The sequence below is a fragment of the Lemur catta genome, chromosome 4 (genome assembly GCF_020740605.2).
Source record: "Lemur catta isolate mLemCat1 chromosome 4, mLemCat1.pri, whole genome shotgun sequence".
In the NCBI taxonomy this organism is placed as follows: Eukaryota; Metazoa; Chordata; class Mammalia; order Primates; family Lemuridae; genus Lemur; species Lemur catta.
This window is the reverse complement of record NC_059131.1, coordinates 1,998,953-2,021,462: the sequence shown is the minus strand read 5'-3', so window position 1 is coordinate 2,021,462 and position 22,510 is coordinate 1,998,953. Positions and strand designations below refer to the sequence as shown.

The 22,510-nt window shown below is 52.9% G+C and overlaps 1 protein-coding gene across 2 annotated transcripts in view; it reads right to left on the bottom strand.

The window, feature by feature from the left end:
* The window catches only part of DCDC2C (doublecortin domain containing 2C), a 50,468-nt gene that overhangs the window by 5,667 nt on the left and 22,291 nt on the right, over window positions 1–22,510 (bottom strand). The window contains exons 5-9 of one of the 2 annotated variants that reach the window (XM_045548984.1): window positions 21,625–21,762; window positions 19,663–19,705; window positions 10,106–10,229; window positions 8,387–8,487; window positions 2,420–2,488 (exon numbers count right to left, since the gene is read on the bottom strand). In XM_045548984.1, coding sequence (XP_045404940.1) covers window positions 2,420–2,488; window positions 8,387–8,487; window positions 10,106–10,229; window positions 19,663–19,705; window positions 21,625–21,762 — 475 coding nt within the window. Of the gene's footprint in view, window positions 1–2,419; window positions 2,489–2,580; window positions 3,001–8,386; window positions 8,488–10,105; window positions 10,230–19,662; window positions 19,706–21,624; window positions 21,763–22,510 lie in introns of those variants that run through there. The other variant, XR_006734612.1, reaches the window with a different exon arrangement.

Below are 22,510 nucleotides of genomic sequence, written 5' to 3'. Positions count from 1 at the left end.
GGATTACACGTTTAGGTTTAAGCAACTTAATCACAGGTAACACAAGATTTACTCGACGCCTACTCCGCACAGCACCTGAGAACAGTGCGTGGGATGACAAGGCGCCGTCCCAGCCCCTTAGCATGTCACAGTCTGTCCTAGGGGGAGCCGAGCCAGCAACAACACGCCTAAAACTCTTAACATAGTCAATATAGTCAATATCCAATAAATGTCCTGGGATTGATCTGTCAAATGAATGTACACACGGACACGAAGTGAAACTACAGCTCACTGAGTGCAGATATGTAGGCATCACTGTGACCTGTTGTCGAGGAAGGGCTGAAATCCAGTATTAATTGGTTTTAATTATTATTTCTAACTGTTACAATGCATACAGCACGCTTGCTCTTTCTGAGCCCTAAAAAACATGGGCTAGATGTTAGGGCCAATTGCCTTCAACTCCAGCAAAGCTATTTCCAGCCACGCGAGCACAGACAGGGTGTGCGGACCCGACTCGCAGACACCGTGCGGGGCACTAAGACAGCATGTGACACCAGCCACCAGTGGTGTCCATGAGGAGCAGGCTGTGGACCCTGAAATAGGAAATATCTCTTCTGGGAAATCACATGAGACCAGCGCGGTTCACCGGGGAGAAGAAAGCAGCCTTTGGAATCGTTCAGAACTAGGCTCCGTCACTTCCCACTGTGTAACACCGACAGGTCACACGCTGAGCCCTCCCTCTCGGTGTTTTTAATCGGGTTTCTTGATACCTCCCTTAAACAGTGAATGTCAGGCCAGGACAGCACACGTGGGGGTGGCTGCTCCGTGCCTGGTACGTGGCAATGCCCGGTGATATCCGTCTGCTCTCTCCAGCCCCTCCCCATCCTGTCTCATGTCACCAACGCTTGGGCAAGAGAACCAGGCCAGCAGCGTCCCTTCCCGTCCCATCCCAACAGCTTAGCTTCTTAGCCTGGACTCCGAGGACGAGCTGCTGGGGTCTGCTGCCACGCCAGTGACACTGCTTGAGTCAGGAAAGACGTGTTGAGTCCCTCTAAGAAATCACATCTGCTACTGGCTGACGTCAGGTCACCAACACGCAGGAATGCTCCGGAGGCCCACATGGGCCTCCCCAGCCACGTTCACAGATGACACGGTCACGGGCCAGTCTGCACGGTGTGCGGGGGACAGTGTAAACTCGCCGTGGTCAAATGCCTGGCTCCATTTCCAGCCAAATGTGCCATCGACACTCTAAAGCGAACACGGAGCTCCCTCCCTCCTCCTCCCAGCACAGGCAGGGGGTCCCTCTGCCCCTCCTGGCCTAACGTCCGGACTGAAGTCTTCACTGTTCCTACTCTGGGAGCGCAGGCTTGCTCTCTGCCACCGAAGACATTAAACACCATCTCTGCACTCCATCTGAAAGCCTCTCCCACCCATCAGACACGGACCGTGCACCTTCACAAAGCTGCCTGCCCGCGAGAGCTACTCAAGAACATGGGAAAGGACGGATGAACTGTTTGAGCTGTTTTAAAGGTGCTATTTGTATGTTTTAGATCATAAGCTCCTTTGGTGCTTTTAAAAAACCCGAACAAACTCCCTGCGGACCAAATCCCCTCCCAGCCCGGGGCCTCTCCACGCCCCTCAGCGCCGGAAGCCGCGACGCTCCCGGCAAGCGCGAGTCAAAGACGATTCCTGGCCAGGCTGCGGGCCGAGTGTGTCTGCAGCTGCAGGACTCAGCACCAGAACAGACTCAGCCTGGACCCGTCAGATTGATCACACAACCTCCGGCCTGGGGCCAAACCTTTAAAAACAAGAAACTACCTTGAAAATCAAAATCGAAATCTAGAGACAGAAACTTGACACAAACTCCCACAAGTCTATCTACTTCTTAGCCACAAGGAGGGTGCATGTAAAGTAAATTTTGTTTTCCCAGCGCACACGTTTACGCAGATCAGTCACGTGGTCTCACAGAGCGCCCCAGACACGCGCCCCGGCGAGGACGGGGCGTCCAAGGCGCCTGCGTGGGCAGGAGGGCAGCAAGCTGCACTCAGTGTCCTGGCTCCTGCTGCCGCCTGCAGATGTGACACAGACGAGCCACGGATGCAGCCACCTGCTCATCTGCCGCCTCCGCCCACCTCCCCCGACCTCCTGCTAAACATACATCCTGAAACTTGCTGGCGAAAGAATTTTCAAGCTTGTGACGGGAAGCACAGTGTAAGGTGATCAGGGCAAGCGCAGAAGCCTCTACTGTTACTCGTGTGGTTTTCTGGCACCCAAGAACCCCATTCCAAGCCACAGCCCGCCTGGGAGAGGCACGCCATGCTTTGCTGGTATGCGCTCCGGACCCGACATGACGCTGGAGCCTTCACCACCGACCGAGAGTCCCCGGACATGCCGGGAGTCTCAGACCCGAGCCGTTAAACACAGAAGGAAACTGACTCACCTTGCTGCCTTCCAGACCAGGAGAGCTGTCATATATTTCTTCGTCTTCTTTCACTGTCTCGGCTGGTGTCTAGGGAGAAAACACACCATGTGTTAAATTTAGCCACAGTCAACCTGTGTCAAACTGCTTTAAAAAACCAGGGAGCAGGTGAAAGGTACAACCTTCGGGACCACTTCTGCAGGGAGCTGGAAGTCACCGCAGTCTTTCCAAATTCAGGACCCGTCTGCTCTGTATTGGTACCTTTGACCCCACCACAGAAACGCCAACCTGCTTAACGAAACTGCTGGAGAAACGTCAGACCCTATACATCTCCTCCTTAGCCAAAGGAGCAGTGTGGTCACTCCAGATGCCTCTGGTCCGCAGGTGCGAGGTGCCTCTGGGATTCCTGCTGCACCTGCGGGGACCCCACCTAAGGCCCCTGTTCCCTGCTGGGAGATTCCCCCTCCACAGGCTGGAGACCCTCACTCGCTCTCGGTCGGTATTTCCTGGTCCTCACGGGCTGCTGCAGGAGACGGCGCACTGTCCTAACGTGCCCTGGAGCCTCTCTGACTCGCGGGGAGAGTCACGGGGTTCTGTGGCCAAAGCAGAGTCCCGCCCAGAGGCTACTTCCAGTTCATCCCTGTGCCGGTCAGCACGGGCGGATGAGCAGCCACAGCCAGCAAACCACGTGTGCTGCACAGCCAGCAAACACGTGTGCTGCACAGCCAGCAAACCACATGTGCTGCACAGCCAGCAAACACGTGTGCTGCACAGCCAGCAAACACGTGTCCTGCACAGCCAGCAAACACGTGTGCTGCACAGCCAGCAAACCACGTGTGCTGCACAGCCAGCAAACACGTGTGCTGCACAGCCAGCAAACACGTGTGCTGCACAGCCAGCAAACACGAGTGCTGCACGCCCACAGGTCACTCAGGAACCACCCAGGGGGCTCTGACCCTGCAGGGCGGCAAACCCCACGCTGGCTCCTCGGGTGCCTGCCTGGACCCGCACGCCTGTCGCCAGGGGAGGCAGGTCACACAGCCACATCTCGAGTCGCCCTTACCGTGCAGCCAGAGGGAAAGAACTGCCTTTAATACAGAGCCCAGAAGACCCCGTAGCTCCTGCCAGCTGAGCTGGAATGTGCCGGAACAGAGTTCTGTGGCCAGGGAGACGAGTTCACTATGGCCCGTCCCATGAGCCCAGACCTCAGTTACTCAAACCCTTTGAAAATTCAGACCAAGGCTGTATGAGTGCTTTCTTCCTGTTGTTTACACAGAAAAGTAATTATAGTGAATAAATCTCTACAGAGGAGGTCAAACCACATAAAAAATAAGCTTCCCCAAAACAACATATTATTGATGTTTCAAAGAATAACTGATATGATGCCGATCATCGATGCACCCGTCTATTCAGCAAACACAGAGAGCGCCTGCCACACTGAACCCCACAGTGCAGGTGACTGTGGGGACAGACAGACACGGCCCCCGAGAAGTTCTGAGTCCCACAGGGAAGGTAAATATTGATTAAACAGTCACGCGGCTAAACACAAGGCTGCCACTGTGATAGGTGCTATGGGGAGAGGTGCAGGAGCAGAAAACGTAATAGTGTTTAATATGCGTGGGAGACCAGCACAGCCTTCCTCTAGTAACCATTAATTTAAAATCAAAGGATGAAAGGATGGTAATATAGAAAAAGGGAAAAAGAGAACATGCCAGACTCACGGAGCAACATGTGCACAGCCCTGTTGCAGGAGGTGACACTGAGCTGTCACCTTGCCGGGGATGGTCAGTGTGCTCACGGCAAGAGAAACAGCAGGAAGCTGACCGAGAGGTGGGGCCAGGTGGGACCAGGGCGATGGCAACACAGACAGAGAGGGCTGGAGCGACTCCAGGCACAGGCAGGGGGTGAGCCTGAGAGAGCGTGAGATGATCTGGATGCGGAAGAGTCGAAAAAGGTCAGTCCCAGGAACATCTCAAGTTTCTTCTCTGTCATACTGGATGACGACGGTGTCTGTCACTCACTGGGACGGGGGCAGAACACGCAGGCAAGGCGCCCACGCGCTACGTTCTCAGTCTGCTGCGCTTTGGTCTCTTAGAACATCTCACGGGAGCTGCGAACTCCGCAGATGCACATACGTGCCTGGAGCTGGGACAGGGATCTGCAGACATGGAAGCCACAGTGTCACAGACGTTTATGTCGTGTCAGGAGGAAGTCTAGAGTGAGAAGACAAGACGCGCCAGCCCTGATCCTGGATGAACCCCCACTACTTAGCAGCCGGGTGATGAGAAACCTAAAGAGAGGCCAGAGGGATGGAAGGAAAATCTTGCTGGAGGGAGAGAGCATTTCCAGGAAGAGGATGGTGGAAAGTGCCGATGGGTGCGGACAGTCAGGCGTGACGAGAACCGAGGCACATGCCGGGCCTGGTGGCACGGAGTGTAAGAGCTGCTTCACGCCGTCGTGGGCAGAGGCCAGGAGGGATGAACGGGAGGCGCGAAGACGGAGAAAGTGAGCAGAGACCACTCCCACAGCCAGGCCCTCCGTCCTGGCCACAAACAGCTTAGGTCAGGACGCACACGCTTCAACAACTGCAGCTTCACCGCTCACGGTACAGGCGACATCACACAACTGACCCCAGGTGCAGCTTCTCTCACGTGGTACCTCGACCTTGATCTTCTCATGAGTCAAGTTTGTGCTACAAGAACAAGCTTTTAAATGACCAGGAACCCTGGGATGTGGGAGGAACCTTCTAGCACATGTGCGCAAAACAAGGCCTCTGCAGAGATCGATGTGTCTGATGGTGGAAACCCAAGTGACGGAAGCCAGAGGACAGAGAACTGATTTGTAGGATGAAAAGTGTGTGTTGCTCTGTAAGTTAAAAAGAAAACAATCGGAAGGCGGAACAACAAGAATGGGAACATCCCAGAAGCCCAGGTCGAGACACACAATGAACTTGCACTGTCTGGAAGGCCACACCCAACGCGACCGATGACCTCGCCTTAGAGCTGAGCCTCTGACCCTCCCTCCCCAAACTGGGTGCAGCTGTCCTGCCTGCTGTCCTCCTCGGCACAGCACCAGACGTCCCTGACCTGGCTGGAAGGTACTGGGGGAAGCTCCTAACGATGGAATAAAGCACAGGCACAGGTGAGAGGGCAACGCCCGCAAAGTCTTGCTCATTACCACAAAGAACCCAAGACAACATGCCGCCCCTTAGCAGGGGCAAAGGACAGGCCACAGCCTTTGTTCTCCCAAACCTGAACAATGGAGCTTAGTGATGTACACTGATGTTGCCACGGGAAAATCTGAGTGTGCCCCGGTGTAAGCTTACTCCTTACTGATGCTCTGTTGTTAATAAGCATCATCAACCACAAAGCTACGACCTGGGTTTGGAGGATTCCTCGTGCTTGAATCTCCCTTCTTCAGTCTAGGTTAGACTCCACATTCACGCAGGTGTTAGCTGGGATGTTGTGTCTTGAGACATTTTATCTTTACAGCACCACTACACGGAGAGAGCATCACACCACAGGCACGGTGAGAACAAGTTGAGAGCTTCAGGCCAACCCACAAAGCTAAAACCAGTTACTCAGACACGGGAGAAAAGCATTCGACGTCACTGGAGAAGTCAGCACTGTAATCAAATAGTGTGACCTGAGGGTCAAACCGTCCTTCACCGACGACTGGCAAGTCCCGAGGGCTCAGATACGTGAACCTTCCCCCTTTCCGCGGGGAAAGCAGTTACACTGGCCCAGCACCAGGGGGCCCCGCACACGAGCACAAGGCCAGAGGGGCCGTGCAGCCGCCACCCTTCCCACGCAGTTCTCCAGGCGAGGGGCCCCCTGCATGCAGCCACCCCCCAGGCCACAGCTGCCCCCGGAGTGCAGGGTCCACCTCCCGCACGTAGGGACGGTGCCCGGGTCTCTCGACCACAGCCTCTGTCCCTGCCCTGGGACAGCCGCGCACGGGCAGGAACCACACTGTTTCATGGGGACCCTCACGAGGAAAGGGGCTTGTGGGTAAATAATTAGGGTTAACCAAAAGCTGAACTCCAGGACTTCTCTGAAACATTTAACACACTAACTGTGCGTCCTTCACGGGAGCGACAGAAAACGAGTGTTTCCAGACGTGGCTGAGCACAGGGACTCTGGGCTGTCCAGATGGCCCACGTGTCACTTAACAGGACTGCACCTCACGTCTACCCATCCAGCCACGTGGGACCTTCTCAAACCAGCTGTAATCGTGTTTCACAAACATTTGTGGACGCCCTGCGGGGTGTCGGGCCACGGCAGGTGGGAGGTGGGGTGCCATGCAGGGAGGTTCCCCCCAACACCGGGCTCCCCCCAGCACCCACACGCCTGGTAGCCCAGCCGCGGGAGCGGGGGACACTGACCCAGCCTCGGTCTTCACAGCCCAGGCGCAGCCACAGCTGGGCGTCTGTTTCCACGTCCCTCAAAACCACAGCACTCGGGTTACCCTTGTCTCTTGACAACTACAACATCTCCATTCACCGAGAAGAATCTCAGACAAAAGCCTTTCTCCTCCTCCGCTGGCTGGTGGAGCGTCAGCCCGGCCCCATCCTCGCCCTCCCTCAGCCTCCCACGGGGCACCCGGGGGTGCGACTCCCTTCCTTCCTCTCCTTCACACTCCTCTGGGGTAACCGCATTCACCCCACAACCTCAGTGCAATGGAGACCAGATACACCAGCCACTGAAACTCATAAAGATGTTTATTGTGCACAAACGGCTGTGACTACAGTCATCGTACCAGGATTTTGCCTGCATTTAAAACCTGTCAGACACTCTCAAGTCTATGACCCAGAAAACACGTAATAATACACCAATTACAAGGATAAATTTGGCATAGAAGTAACTGCCTAAATGTCCTAATTTCCGTATTACTATAAAATTCCTAATGATGTAAAAACAAAATTTAAGCTGTTAATTTGAGGCTTAAGAGAAAACCAAATCTTTTGGTCATTTTTATCATGTTGAGGAAAACAGTAGATAACATGACTATTAATTAAGAAAATGTAATACAACACGTGGGAAAAGTACTCAAAATGGCAAAAAGGAAGCGGAAAGCTAGCATATTAAGACACAGTCTATAATATTTTAAAAATATATCACAGAGTAGAAAAATAGAAGTTAAACATCAAGTGAAGAAGTTAAGAGTGATCCATCACTGAACAAGAGTGGAAAAGCTCGCTAGATACCAAATTTGGCGCTTTGTAATTACAAGAGCAGGGCCGGGGCCCGGTCTCTTTAAGAGGACTAACAATGGGACTCAAACGCTAACACTGACCTTTAACAGAATGTAAATTCTTTTCTCAAAAACCAACTAATGGGACATATTTTCAGTGCCCTGAGGTGGGCGGTGAAGAGACAAACCCGGGTCGGGGCTCCCCCGTGGTCCCCCTCCTGCGGGAGCAGTGCCGGGGCCGAGGGCCGGGGAGCCTCCCCATCCGCAGGACCCTACCCCCCCTCCGTGCAGCCAGCAGTGGGGACGGTGGCCGGGCCCTCACCGAGCGGTCACCACACTCAGTCCCCGTCCATGGCTAAGGAGCGAGGCTCGAGGCCCCACGATCGTGTCCACGCACCACTTACTCCTTCACTCAGCCTTTCACAAATAATTACCCGGATCCCTCCATGCCAGGAGCTCTGCCAGGGACAGGGGCTGTGACACCAGGCAGGGCAGATCACTTCCCTTATCACGGAGCTCAGAGAGGGACAAAGGCAATAATCAAATTGCCGTCACTCACAGACGAGTGCCAAAAGGGGCCCCCGCCTCCCAGCAGAAAAGCCAGTGCTGCAGGGACGGGCAGACAGGAAGATGCTGCAGGACATGAAGCATGAGCAGCTGCTCACTGGAGCGGGCAAGGAACATTCTAGAAGCCAGAGAGAACTCGGGGGCAGGGCAGAGGGTGAGGCCGAGGCAGGAGGGGCTGATGGAGCAGAACTGAAGGCAGGTGGGCGGCCCCAGGTCCCGGCTACCCACCTGGTCCACGGGGACCTCCACCTGCACCTTCTGGTCCTCTTTGACGTCCAGAGCCCCTTGCATTTCCTTGCTGGCCGTCTGTGCTTTAAACACGTCACCTTCTGAGGGAAAACAACACGCACAGACTGTTCAGACCAGTGGGGAAACTGAGGCCCTTCTACATTTTCCAACCCAAACCAAGTCACCCAGCTCAGCATCCCTGAGCCTCCTGTGCCATCGGCAGCCACCTGGCCCAGGACCCCAGACCTCCACTGTCTCGCCCCCTCCCCGTGTGGCCTCTGTGTTCAGTTCTGTCGAGGCGCCCAGCCCGGTGGCCTTGATTCTGGCATCATCTACGAACGTCTCTGCCTCCACGGACAGCCAGGGATGGCTGTGCCCACCCCACCCCCACCGCAGTCAGTCCAGGGACGACATACAGTGAAGGCCGACAAGCTCATGTCCGGTTAGTTCAGTGAGAAATAAATAAATTCCAGGCAACCCCACCAGACAGTAAAATCATAGAGCGTATTTTAAGGAAATGCAGTTTCATTGCCTCAAAATATATATAAGAACAACTAGGCGCTAGAGCTGTGCACTTGAAGGTACTCGAATTAATCAACAGCTCAAACTCATTTTAACCAGCATCACAACTGGGTGTGTTAAATGCTCGCAAAGTTCCAAGGCTCCTGAGAAGTTGCCCTTCACCCTGGTCAGAAGAAATAGGTGACGGCAGAAGAGACAGAAGGCTCCAGCCAGGTCCTTCAACGTCCACGAGGACATGCACGTGGCCCTTGGCCGGCTCAGTCGTCCAAAGTGGGAAACTCCACCCACAGACCAGCTCCGTTTCCCAGGCAAGAGCCCTGGGGCTCCCTCCCCTCCCCTGGGCCGTTCTTGTCCTGCTCCTCCCCTCCCGGCCCTCGGCCCCACACAACCATCCCCAGCGCTGGGCTGGAGGGGTCCCTGCTCTCGGGGGTGACAGGTTGGCAGGTGAGAGAAAGGGCAGGGGAGTGACCCCATCAGGTGTTCCAGGCACTCCTCCACACATGGGCTACTCAACGCCTGAGGCAACCCTTAGACTTGTATGCCTACTGGTGGCTGAGGAATTTCCCCTCCACCCAGGCTCAGTGGGGCCACCATCAGGATTCCAATCCACAGCCCACATCCGAGCACGTTCTGCCTCCCAGAGTGAAGGCCCCGGGTGCGGGGCAGCCCCAGCTATTGTGTGGGGTATGTGTTGCCAAGGAGGAGATTTAACCCATAGTGACTCAATTTTATTTCACATCCTCTGTGTTTTTATTTCTAAAGACAGAGTCTCGCTCCATCCCCCAGGCTGGAGTGCAGTGGCACAGTCGTAGCTCACTGCAGCCTTGAACTCCTGGGCTCAAACGATCCTCCTGCCTCAGCCTCCAGAGTAGCTGGGACTACAGGTGTGCACCACCACACCTGGCTAATTTTTTTTATTTTTTGTAGAGACGGGGTTTCACTATGTCGCCTAGGTCTTGAGCTCCTGGCCTCAAACAATCCTCATAACTCAGCCTCCCAAAGTGCTGGGATTGCAAGCGTGAGCACCACACCCAGCCAGAGTTTTATTTGCCTGCTCTGCCTAACACTGCCCAATCATATAGTTGCAAATCAAGAAATATTGCTGCAGTATGAAATTTGTCTGGAAAAAAAAAAAAACCCACATTTTAGCCCGGGAGCATTATGTGTCGTCTACAGCAGAATGAAAGCTCACGTCACCTGCGCCACGTTGGATTAAAGGTTCTACCAACGTTTTCTTTTCTTCTTTGGCGTAATAAACAGAATCGCGTGCTTCAGGTGGCACATTGTCGTATTTGTGAGGTTCTTTTCCTTTGGCATCCACCTGAGGCACGAAACAAGAACAGAAAGTATGTGAGGAGCAGTCACATGGCGTGGCATCTGTGTCTCTGGGTGTGGGCAGGTGAGGCACAGCCCCTAGGACACAACAGGGGGACGTCCGGGCACCTCCTCGAAGCCCGACTTCAAGCACAATCTCTGCTACTCGGGCCCTCGCAATCCCTTCTGTAAAGCAGCACAAATCCCTCTGTCCCTCTCTGCCAGCGCCTCTGGGGAGAGGGCCGTCCCCTCCCAACTGTAGACGCCTCCCTGACCCCTGGGAAGCCAGGTCTGAGGAGGCTCCCCCGGTCCTGCAGGGACACGCTGCTCCGCCCAGTAGAACCCGCTGCTAACAACCACCACAGACGGCTCCCGCTGGAACTTCTCAGTGAGCCGAGAGTGTCTCTGATGAAAACTAGCCACGCGGCAGTTTCCTTTCGGGCCACAATAAAGGGAAATTCAGATTTTTAAAAAATCTGAAGTCAATAACAATGAACCACAACAGGAACACAAAATAGAGGCGGGAAACCGAAGGATGCTGCTTGATTCACGGTGCGGCCGAGTCCCGAGAAGCCCATCGTAAACTGACAACATGTTAGGTGGAAAACAGACTTAATACACCCAACCTACCGAACGTCATGGCTTAACCCAGCCTACTTTAAACGTGCTCAGAACACGGTGGCCTCCAGCTGGGCACCTTCATCCGGTCACAGGGCCCACCACAGAGTCAGTGGTCTTCCCTGCTCCTGGCGGCCCGGCTGCCCGGCTGCCTGGTTGCCAGGCTCACGGGAGCACCGTGCAGCTTTCTCCCGGCTGTGCACCACTGCCACACCATCATGAGGTCGGAACTTGGTAAGTCGGGGACCGTCTGTGATGCTCAGCACCATCCCAGTCCTAGCCCAGAAACTATCTTTACAACTAAGTTCCTTAGGTTTTCTTCTTTTGATCCTTTCTCAAGTACTTGGAAGTAAATCCAGGCTAAAGTATATAAATAGATATTTCCCCTGAGCTTTCTATGTCACTTAAGAAATGTCAAACTAAAAGCACCTACCTGGGTACCGTTAAAATATCGTATGTGATGCAAACTACAAGGTTTTTTGAATCTTCGTGGGAATTAAAGTATGAAAATAGTTTTCCAGCCTTATACAAGGAACCACACAAAATGTTTCTACCTATTTTAAGGCGTTTTCCTGCAGGTTGAAATCGCGTTGCTGAGCATAGGAAAGGGGACCTCGGCAGAGCTGCTGCTGAGACAGAAAACGGTGCGTCGAGCTTGCATGTTAGAGGGAGCTGGGTGGTGGGATTCTGAAAGTCTAGTTGATTCTCTTTAGCATCACTCAACTCTAGTTGTTAGAATACATTTTCTGTACCTTTAGCATCTGAGATAAAGACACACACACACACGTACATATCTCTTATTACATCTGAAATAATACTCAACGGACAAGGACAATTGACAGTGACCCACCCTCGTTACAAGGGCATAAGAACAGCTGTGACACAAAGCCAAGAGCACAGGGCACGAGACCCCACGGTTTACCTGCCAGCTCCCCATCACCTGGGGCGAGGCAACGGGCACAGACGAGGCTCCCCCGCCCGGACCTGGAAAGTCACCTGAAACAAAAGCGCCCTGGAGGCAGCAGGACGGCGGGACAAACAGTGCACGTCGTGCCGCTAACCCAAGTCACCTCTCACCTCCTGCCTCACCCAAGCAGTGAAGAGCGCAAGCGAGTCGTTACAGACACCCTGTTTCCTCCAGAGCCGGAGCAGCACGGGTGTGGCCTCTCCTCGAGAGCCAGCCAGTCACTGCCAGTTCCCTCACCCTGTCCACACTTCACCCGCGGCGGTTCACGCAATCCACAGACACTTCATCGATGACGTCCGTCACCTTTCACCACCAGAATATTAGAAGCCACATGAGGACAGGGATGTTGGTTTTTTTTTCCATTCATGAATTCCCAGAGCCTAGAACAGTGCCTGGCACACACAGGTGCTCAGCAAACGTTTGTTGAATGAATAAGTGATTGTTGCCAGCACAGACCTGATCACTCCCCACCTTGCGAACCCTTGCGGGAGTCACCCCAGGTCCCCAAGTCCCCGCCCAACAGCTCTGAGCCTCAGGCGCCTTGCTCAGTCTCAGTCCCCCCGAGGGGCAACGGGGCTCACAACCGCACCTGCCTCCTCGGGCTGTGTGGAGGCCACGTGACTCCAGACACGGGGTCTTGGGCCCACGTCAGCCAGCGATACACGAAATGCGAGAACACACCTGCGAGTGGAAGGAGAGGCTCGGACTGGACTCCAGCCACACTGAGAGCAGGCGGGGTGGCCGGGGACCAGGACAGCAGGGTTGAGAGGCTCAGGGAATGAGCAGGCCGTGTACACACGAGGCAGAGGCCAAGGTCGCCTCCCTCCAGGATAAAGCCCCAACTCCTCCCATCACAACCAGGCATTCGGCCCAGCCTGACTCCAGCCCCTCACCCCCCGCCCTGCCCTCTTCCCTAATTTGCAGGGAAGGGCAGCGCCTCCAAGTCCGACCTTCTCCACAACAGCCACCTGCGCTCTTCCACCTGGCACACTGTCCCGTACGTCCTTCGAGACCCCACTCAAAGGTGTCGTCTTCCCGCACCTTTCCTCCCCGACAGGCAGGAATCCCACCTCACCAAGAGCTCCACTTCCGCACACCTGCGTCTCCTCCTTCAGCCCTCAGGCCCCCCGGCGCCAGCCAGGCAGGGCCGCCTGTGTCCTCACACGCCCAGTGCCGGGGACACAGTGGGTGGGCACCCTGGCTGTCCTTTGTCAGCAAAGTGCATCCACAGCAGCTCTCAGTAAGCAACGGACTACGCAGGAAAACAGAGAATCCGTGCCCTCCCCGAGGGAACGTCCGTGAGCCTCGCTCCTTCGCCCCGTGTTTCCCTCTGCCCCGACTCTCAAGCCCCTCTGACTTCAATCTGAGCTCTGTCTAGAAAGGCGGCGGGTACTTCTCAATTTCATTCATCTTTCTCCCTATTAAAGACATCTTCAGAAAATAACTGAGGCATGTTCGGTTTATTCCTCTGTTATGCTTGAAAGACTCTTATTTTTCTCCAGAGCCCGTTTCAATCAGTCTAGCTATATTTTAATGCTGTTGTAACAGATCATCTTGCTCAGGCACACCATAGGCAGCTTCCCGGGGTAACCGGGGATGGATTCGACAGTTTGTCTGATGGAAGAACAGCAACCACCTATCTTGGGGTCAGCAGGAGGTTCCCCAGCGAATGTCCCGGACCCACCCCGAGGAGGTCGCGGTCCCCCACCCACGAGCCAGCCTTGCTTCGACCACGACTAAAGTGGAAGATTTGCTAACCCTGGACCTGGCGGTTGCATCCTTAGGCTGCTAAAAGACGACAACGAATGCTGCCCTGATTGTTGTGAAATATCGCTGTGACCTTGACATTATTGGCCAGCAAACCTCAACGCCGAAGCTCTAATCGCACACCCAGCTTTACAGTTTAGTCCAGGTTATTAAAGTGTATCTTGGTCTCAAATGTGCATGTCTCTACAACTGTTTCCTCACACACCCTTCAATTTATGTGTTTTCTCTCCTTTTCATTATTGTTCCCGACCAACATTTGTGCTCCATGCCCAGAGAGGAGTGTTTATAATAATATTAATGTTCTGATTGCGGATGTGATATAAATACAATGCTTATTAACTATTTACTGATTTTTATAGCAGCTTGCACCATAAAATATTCATTTTAATATATGAATGCAATTTTAAGCGTTTATTAAATTACCCTTACTTCTTTGGAAGGTAATAGATATTAAGATAGTAGTAAACACGGTTGCTGTAAAACTGAATTTTATATAACTAAATAAGAGCAGCTTCATTCCATTATGTTCGTTGGACTAAAAAGCTCCGTTGTGCCATATCAGACACTGGCAGACTCCTAACGACGGATTTCCCAGTGCTCAAATATCTCAATCGAGTGACAAGCAAACTAAGGCAGCACAAGGATGCAGGCTGTTTCCAAAGTACATTCAGATGTAGCTAGTGAGTAAAAATGCACTCCCATAAATTTTTGCCACTTTCTTGGGAAATGGGTATTTTTAACAGTACAATTTAAAGTTCTTCTGCTACATTAAGATAAAATGTTTCATTCTACTCAAAATGGAAATCCAGAAGCAAGAGGCAAACGGCCTGCTCTCACAGCTTTTAAACACTCTGGACAGGGAACTTATAGCTTAATTAGAGCTTCGTGCCCTTGGAAGTAAGTCTGGTGACAGAGACCCGGGAAAAGGCAAGTAGGAGGTAGGAGGGTGAATCGGGTTTACTGACGGGGGCCCAGCGAGTCCCACTCCAGCCACCCGGCTGCTGGGCGCGGCCAGGATGCCGAGTCCGGCGCCTGCTCCTAAAGTGCTTGAGAGCAGCAGTCAGTCCCCAGGAAAAGCAGTGTCATCGTACGTAGGCAAGCTGTGCCCACTTCACAGACGTCAGTTAGATCCAGAGGAGGCTCATCCTTTTACGCATTAAGGACTCCACAGTAATAACCCCAGACAAATGCGAAGCGTATTTGTCCTCTGCTGTAGGTGACGGGGAATCCTGTTGGACATCAAATACTTTAACACATGAATGTCCTCCCACGCCACCCTCCACTCTCCCCCGATGACCGTGCTGAGTGGAGCAGCTGCTCACACTCACACGCACAGCCTGAGCCCCGCCTGCTCCCTCTGCAGCCCCAGCCTGGCTCCCCCGTCCACCTGTGTCCCCCAGAATCCTGGGTCACCCGACTCCTCCCCTCCTCGCACTCCGCAGACACCTAGACGGACCAGTTACTCGCCGTTCTTGTTCTTCTCCTTCTGTTGAGGAGAGACGCCACAGAGCCTGCAACACGCAGCCACTTCATGCTCCAAGGAGAGAGGAAGCTGCTATTTCAAACTGTCACTGTGCTTTCTCATCACCTACAAGTTCTATTTTCTGCTGGCTGGAAAAGCCCTTCCAGACCCATTTAGACACACATTTCTACCACTTATCACACTTGCACAGAAAGGAAAAGGAGCCTACGCTGGAAATAGCCTGCTGTGTCCTCCCAAGATCTTACACCCAGAGTCTGACTCTTCCGAACCAGGTTCTGACTCAGAGTCGACGGGTCTGTGCTTCCCGTGCGGGGCAGGCCGGCTGCGCTGCGTTATCTCCGAACTGCCTTCCACCCTGCTGAGTCCCATCTGCACGTTGGGGGCTGGTGCTCCCCAGCCTGGGGTGTGAGAGGCAATCCCTCCGCACCAGTCTCAGAACAACACGCACAGGAGTGTGGTGGGTCACTTGCTGGCCACCAAACCCGCCCCTCAGGCTGCACACGGGTTTGCAGAGTGAACACAGCTTTGCCGTGCTCCTCCACCGAGGGAGAGGCTGTCTCTCCACCTCCTGGAACCTGGGCTGGTTCTGGGACGTCCTCCGGGAAGGCGAGAGACCACACGGAAGAGAGTCGAAGTGCCCGGCAGCCAACACCACTGCCAAGAGCCCTGTTGTTTGAAGCCCCTGTGCTTGGGGACGGCGAGTCACACTGTGTAGATCACGGGCGCTGACAGCCTGGGCTGAGTGTGCCTACCTGCCGTTCTTCCAACAACAGAATTTGTTGCCACTCTGCCAGAACATGGGAATAGAAGTCAGAACACACCACATCAGTATCAAAGTCACGCCTTGATGTTCTACTTTTATGCCTTTCTGTGGACATAACTTTTTGTTTCAATTTTGAATCACAGCAAAATCATTCTGAGGACATTTTCCACAGCTGTTCAACTCAACATGCACAGAACCAGCCCTGCACGCAAGTCGGTGGAGAGACGGCAAATGAGCGGCCGCCGCCAGGTTCACCAGGAACCCCTGACAGCCGCTCCACGGCCGCAGCCCTGCGAGCCCCGAGACGCTGTCCACGTAGGACGCGCCCCTACCGGAGGGGTGTCAGCAGGCAGGCAAACGCTCGTGGTGGAATCAATGCTACAAGTATCCTCAAATGCCACTGCTGTCACCTGTCACCTCGCAGTGGGACATCGCAGCTGCTCAGGGCTGGCCCGTCCCTGTCTATGTGACTCTGTCCTCAGTCCACACATTGTATTCCATCGGCAGTGGTGACTGTCAAGTGGACGTGGCCCTTTTTACTCCCTTGCTTAAATTCGGATCCCTACAAGTACGAACACCTTCCCCCGTGTGCCCAGTCCCCCACCCCTCCCCACCACAGGTACTGGGTGTTTCTTCCCGACTGCTGCGCAGTGTCCATGGGCGTGGCTGATGGTGGTCTGGAAGCCAAACAGGTCAACAGAAGAGGGACTGAGGATCTGCTGGAGTCATGGAGGCAGGGAGGGGTCGGGGCAGGTGGCAACAGGGGTGACATCTAGGCTTGGGCTCAAACAGTGAGTGGGGTTCAGTTCGCTGTGCAGGAGGGCAGGATGTCTCTGCCTTACACGAGACTCATCTTTGCATCCCCGGCACTAGCAGAGAGCTTAGCACACTGCAAATATCCCACAAACGTTCTTCAGGCCACGCGATGAGGCCACAAACACTCCAGGTCCAATGCACTACAGGCCACAAGCTCTAAGTTGTGTTCGTGACATGTTCACTGGAGAGTCAAGAAAGATTCTCTGCTTCGTACTCTAGGTACATTCTTTTAACTTGCAAATGTAAAAGAGGCTCCAGCCCCCGACCTTAGAGAGAACTGCTGCTTTGACCCCCTGACACCCCATTAGAGTGCACGGGCCCCCAGGGTCCAACAGCCTACGTCTCACAGGGTGGCATCCCCATTAAAGGGCAACCCTGATTCTCCAGCACTGGTTTTTTAATACCCACCCCTTTTCCAAAGAGACGTTGCAGCAATTCACATGGAAAATAGATTTCTTTTTAAAGTTTAAGAAGTAAGAAATAGGAACTCTGGAAAAAGCAAGAAAAAACAAATATTTTATCATAATAAATTGCTGAGTCACCGACTCATCATGATTCCAGCCTCAAGGACGTCCCAGGTGTGGAACTGTTTCCATTCTCAGACACATCCACTCCTCACACGAGGCAGAAAAAAATGTACACAAGTTCTAAGACCAGCACATCTTCACAGACGTGGACCTCCCGCAAGAGACAATGAACAGGTAAAGCACCTTGACAAGCATTTTTACAGTAAACACAGAGATTTTACAGCAATCTTTGTTAAAACAACATCTTTTTATTCTTTAGGGACAGGCTCTTGCTCTGTCACCCAGGCTGGAGAGCAAAGTGTGACCGTAGCTCACTGCAAACCCCTGGGCTCACGGGTCCTCCCACCTCAGCCTCCCAGAGCACTGACATCAAGGTGAGAGCCACTGTGTCTGGCCCAATGCCTTTTATTTTCTTCAAAAACTTTTCATTTTCTAGAGTAAAATACGGTTGCCATGCTGCTATATATTTTTTTACATTTACATTATGAGAATTTTTCATGATAGATTTAATTTTTCTAAAGTCACACATTTTTTGCACTACAGTTTGTGACATATTTTTATGATCATTATGCTTGAAGATTCCTAAATGTTCAATATCATTATCAAAACCATTAACTTTCCAGTGCTAGATTTCAGAAGAAAGAAGAAAAAGGGACGCAGACGACATTAGGACAAACATGCCTCAAATTTTAGAACAAATAGAATAAATATTTAACAAAAGGAAAAGAAAATTATAATCCTACCTGTAAGGACCCAAAGTCAAACGACCACATAATGAAATGAAGACACAACGAAGGACTGTCGTGAGAACACCGGAAGCTTCCATCGCCTCTCAGGGGCGGGAGTTTCCAGGTCGTGCCGTTCACGCTAAGCACAGGCCTCGTTCCCAATCCCGTGCCCGCCCGATGCTGCCCACACCGTGAGTGAAAACATTGGTGTAGGGAGCAGAGAGAGACGCTGTGAAACTAGGACCACGGAATGAAAACCTCCTCACACACGTGCGGTCACGCAGGCTACGCCTCCACCTGGAATACCTGCCCCTTCTCTGAATCAAACCTTGTGATCTCCACACACGTCCACCACCCCCGCTCCTCCACGGCATCCTCCTACACATGTGATTCATTCCTACAGACTTATCATGAAATGAGTTCACGTGCCTGTCCATTCCAGCTCAACGCAGTGCGTCTTAGGGCAGAATCACGCCTATCGCTTTTATATGCTTAATGATCGTCACTTATTCATTCAACAAACACTCAATATTGAAATCCATTCCTTAGAGGAAAAAAATTCAAAATAAATAAGCTGATCATTCAACTCAAGAAGCTATAAAAAATAACAAGAGTCAATTCAGAAAAAAAAAAAAAACCTTGACACCAAAAGCTAGATGAGGCCAACATGCAAAGGAAATATTATAGGCTGATCCCACTTACGAACAGACATGCTAAATTCCCTAATAACATTTAGCAAAACGTGTTTAGAAAACAGCACTGTTTTAGAAGTGGGGCTGGTTCGGCCAAGGAGGGCGGGGTAAGGACGTGGGATTCAGCGTGAAGAGCTGGGCCAGCCGTGTCGCCATCTCCAGCAAGGCCGGGCGGCTCTGGCGCAGGACAGGGGAGGAAGGGCCGGGCTCGAGAGGTGGGCGCTGGCTGGAGGGGTGAGGAAGCCAAAGCCAAGCGCGAGAGGGATTAAAGTGGCAATTACGAAACATGAGCTGCAACAGGAGCGCCAGCCACGGGCTCGGTGCCTGACACTGGGAACAAACAGCCCAGCACAGCAGGGCGCCCAGGGCCACGGCATGGGGGGGGCACTCGAGCCAGGGAGCCAGGCGGGCAGGAGCCGGCATTTGACAGCTGTGCGGAACAAATCTCAGCGTCTGTAGAACCACTAAAATGCCTTCCTTATAAGATGGCCGGGGCATATAATGCTCACATAAACCCACAATAAGGACTGGGAAGCCCCGTGGGACGTGGCTTCTGCCTGCCTTGCCCGCCCTACATCCTGCCACCTCCTCATCATCATCCTTCCTCGTGCTTTATGCTGTGACATCAAACTGTGTGTAGATCAACACACGGACACACACATACATACACACACACACACACACGCACACATGCACAACGAGCTGCTTCTCACCTCACTGCCTGACTCCAGCTTTCACGCCTGCCTGGAATGTCCCCCTCCCACCCCGCCCCGCTTGGCTCAGTTTCCCTCCACCTGTCCCTGAGACCTGGTGTGTTTCTGTCTTCACACCTGCTGTGTTGCTACAAATACCTCCCTGTGCCTCCCAGTCCTACACCTGCACTCCTAGCACAAACCACTCTTTTGCCCACTCGTGCACAGGAACCAGTGTGTCTGATTTTTCCTAACAAGCCTGGCACTAGCTCTGTGCCCAGGGAGCTGTGTGACAACTCAGGGCCTCACGTGTGCTGTGCCCTCGTTAATGCTAGGAGACACCAGAGTCAGGACAGCGATCATTGCTCCTTTCAAAAAATTACTTACCGTTTTCTTTCTTGGTGGGTATTTGCCAGTATCCGCGTACCTTCTGAAAGACAAAAGACAGTCACCTTGAAATGTTTAAAGCTCAGCCCTGACACGTCTTTATGGAATGTTGGCTGCAGCCTTGGCTTTTGGAGCAGAATCACCTGCCATCCACACAGGGCACGGCCGACAGCACGGGTTTCCCAGCCTCTGGAGCAGAACTGGCCCCGGGCACCTGCCCGTTTCCTTGCCTGAGATCTCTGACAGTCGGGTGGGTTCTCCAGTACCGGGGTGCGGTGTGCCCTGTGCTGTTGGTGCCGTAGTGGGGGGACCCTAACACCAACACAGACACCGTTTCCTCCTGCGGCTCTCACAGTAACTGAGCAAAGCAAGAATTACCATTCTCATCACACCAGCAATGAAACCGAGGCCCAGAGAGACGGGGGTTTCACCCCATGCCCTGCAGCTGATCAGGGGCAGAACTGAGATTTCAATTCAATCCAGAATCCAAAATGCAATCTCTTCCTGCGACACCCCAGAGCTCCTGCCTGACTGCCACCTTCACAAACATGTACATCCCAGTTCTAACTCCTCGTTCTCGCAGCTCACTCCAACAGTTGCTACACAAATTTGCAAATGCCTCCACCAGAAGATTCTCCGCAAAAGAGCCTCTTTGGGGTCCACTTTGCATTGCCAAATGCACTGCAGCCTCCCTGCGACTATGTGCGGCTTCCTGCTGACCCTAAGCCTCAACCTCCTGGAGGGGGAAAGGTATTTAAGCAGCTGACAGGTTCAGTTCAGGGCTCAACGATGAACGGAAGGTGGGAAACAGCAAAACACATGGGAAGGCACGGAACATACAGTGGAAGCAGGTAGAGCGATTCACCTCCACTGGCCCTTGCGGTATTTCCACCTGCTGTGCTACTGGGGCTGTGGCCAACGGTCAGGTCAGGACAAGCAGGGAATAGCCAGGCTTGCAGGCAGCACTCAGACCCGACCATCAGCCCGGACAACAAACTGCTGCAGGGCCATCCTCTGTCCACGGGACAAAGGGAGCCTTTCTCTGCATTAAAGTACAAACCCTAACAGTGCGGGAGCCCGAACAGGGAGGAGGCGGTCTCAGATGCTGCACCCACTGGGGCAGTTCACGCTCTCTAACTGCACAAGGGGCTCACGCAACAAAACGTAGGGGCAGGGAGTGAAGCCCGGCCACCTGCACGGCAGTCTCTGAAAATAAGCTGCACACTGAAAACTATCTGTCCTTTTCCACAAAGAGATGAAAAATGGCACCTCTTTTTCTTTGCTCAAGGTAATGACCATTAAAAGACTTAACAAAGAAATAGCTACGGGGAAGTTTCCTCGTAAGCCCTCAAACTGTGTCCTACACGAAATGTATTTCGATCACACCTGTCAGGGTTGAGTCATCGAGGAAGAACCACCCACAGACTGGCTTGAGAGCCATGCACCCCCGTGCCCCCATGTCTGCATCTTCCTGTGTCCACAAACACACACCCTGGCTGTGCCCTCCCAGCCAGGCCCAGGGGCTACTCAGAAAATCACAGCTTTTTCCACCAGGAGAGACTGATGCCCGGCCCAGACTCTGTATTTCAGATAAAGAGAAGCAAGTCAACTTCAGAAAGCAGGGCCCTGCGCTGGACGTGCCGTGGACGGGCAAACTGCATCCTGAAACCAGCTCTGAACACTTCGCACGTCCTGACTCCTGAGCCCCCCAGCTCCTGCCGTCCTAGAGAGGAGACAACGGGCTCAACGTGGGCTCTCACTGTCCTTGTCAACACAGCAAAGGAGAGTCATTCCTCCAAGCCTAATTTTAAAAATCTAAAATTGAATCATACATGAAACAACAATATCAAGTTTCACTCCAGAAAGATGACCAATGGCTGAACTGGACGTATTTGGGAGAGGTGCCAGGGGAAACGCAAGTATTCCCAAAACTCAGAGAGGACAGGGGTGGGACGTGCTCACTCTTGGACCTCGCTGGGAACCCGTGGAGAATTCCAGTAAGGGAAGTGTTTGAAGGTCTCCAGTCCCGCAGCGACATAGAAATGATTGTCTTGCAAGTCCTTCGAGTTGTCCAGAAGATGCCCGTTCATTGTAAATAATCTGCAGAGAAAGAGGGAGCGGGGTAGAGATTTCAAGGCCAGCAACAGAGGGTGAGGGCGTTTCTGACACAACACGACCAGCACATGGGCCACGGAGAAACAGCACACACGCAGCCAGCGTGACCCGAACGGGCCGGCCGAACCCCACGGGAACTGCTCCGCCAGGATCGGACTGGCTTTCCATTTTTAGATTTTTTAATTAAAGTGTATTTTTAATTATGTACAAGTGCTCAGAGGCTCCTGAGAACATGTTAAGCTCTTGGTTGGTGTTCAATTAATTTTAACTAATAATAGCTTAAATTAAAACAAATTGGCTTATATTGTTATCACAATACTTGGAGGACAAACCAGTATTTATTAGCAAATAATATGCATTTTTATAAGCAACGAAAGACTAATATTAGTCTACTTTTTATTCAGTCCTGTTTTTTGGCAAGTACTCCTTCAGTAGTTTATTTACTTAAGAAACGATTCAATTAGTTCAGTGCTGAGCATCTACATGCATAAGACAGTGAGGTAGGCGTTGCGTTGGATAAAAATGTGAGTAAGAAAATCTCTGCTTCCCCAAATCCAGAAGTGCACAGCAACCTGCAGAGACAAGTATGACAAGAGAAGGACAGAGTGCTGGGGTCCCCAGAGGTGAGGGGTTAAATCCAAGCGCAGGCTCACGCAGGGGAAGAACACACAATGCGCTTGGAGGGAGAGGTGGGATCTCACCGCGGGAAGAGGGGAAGAAGAAGCCATCAGGG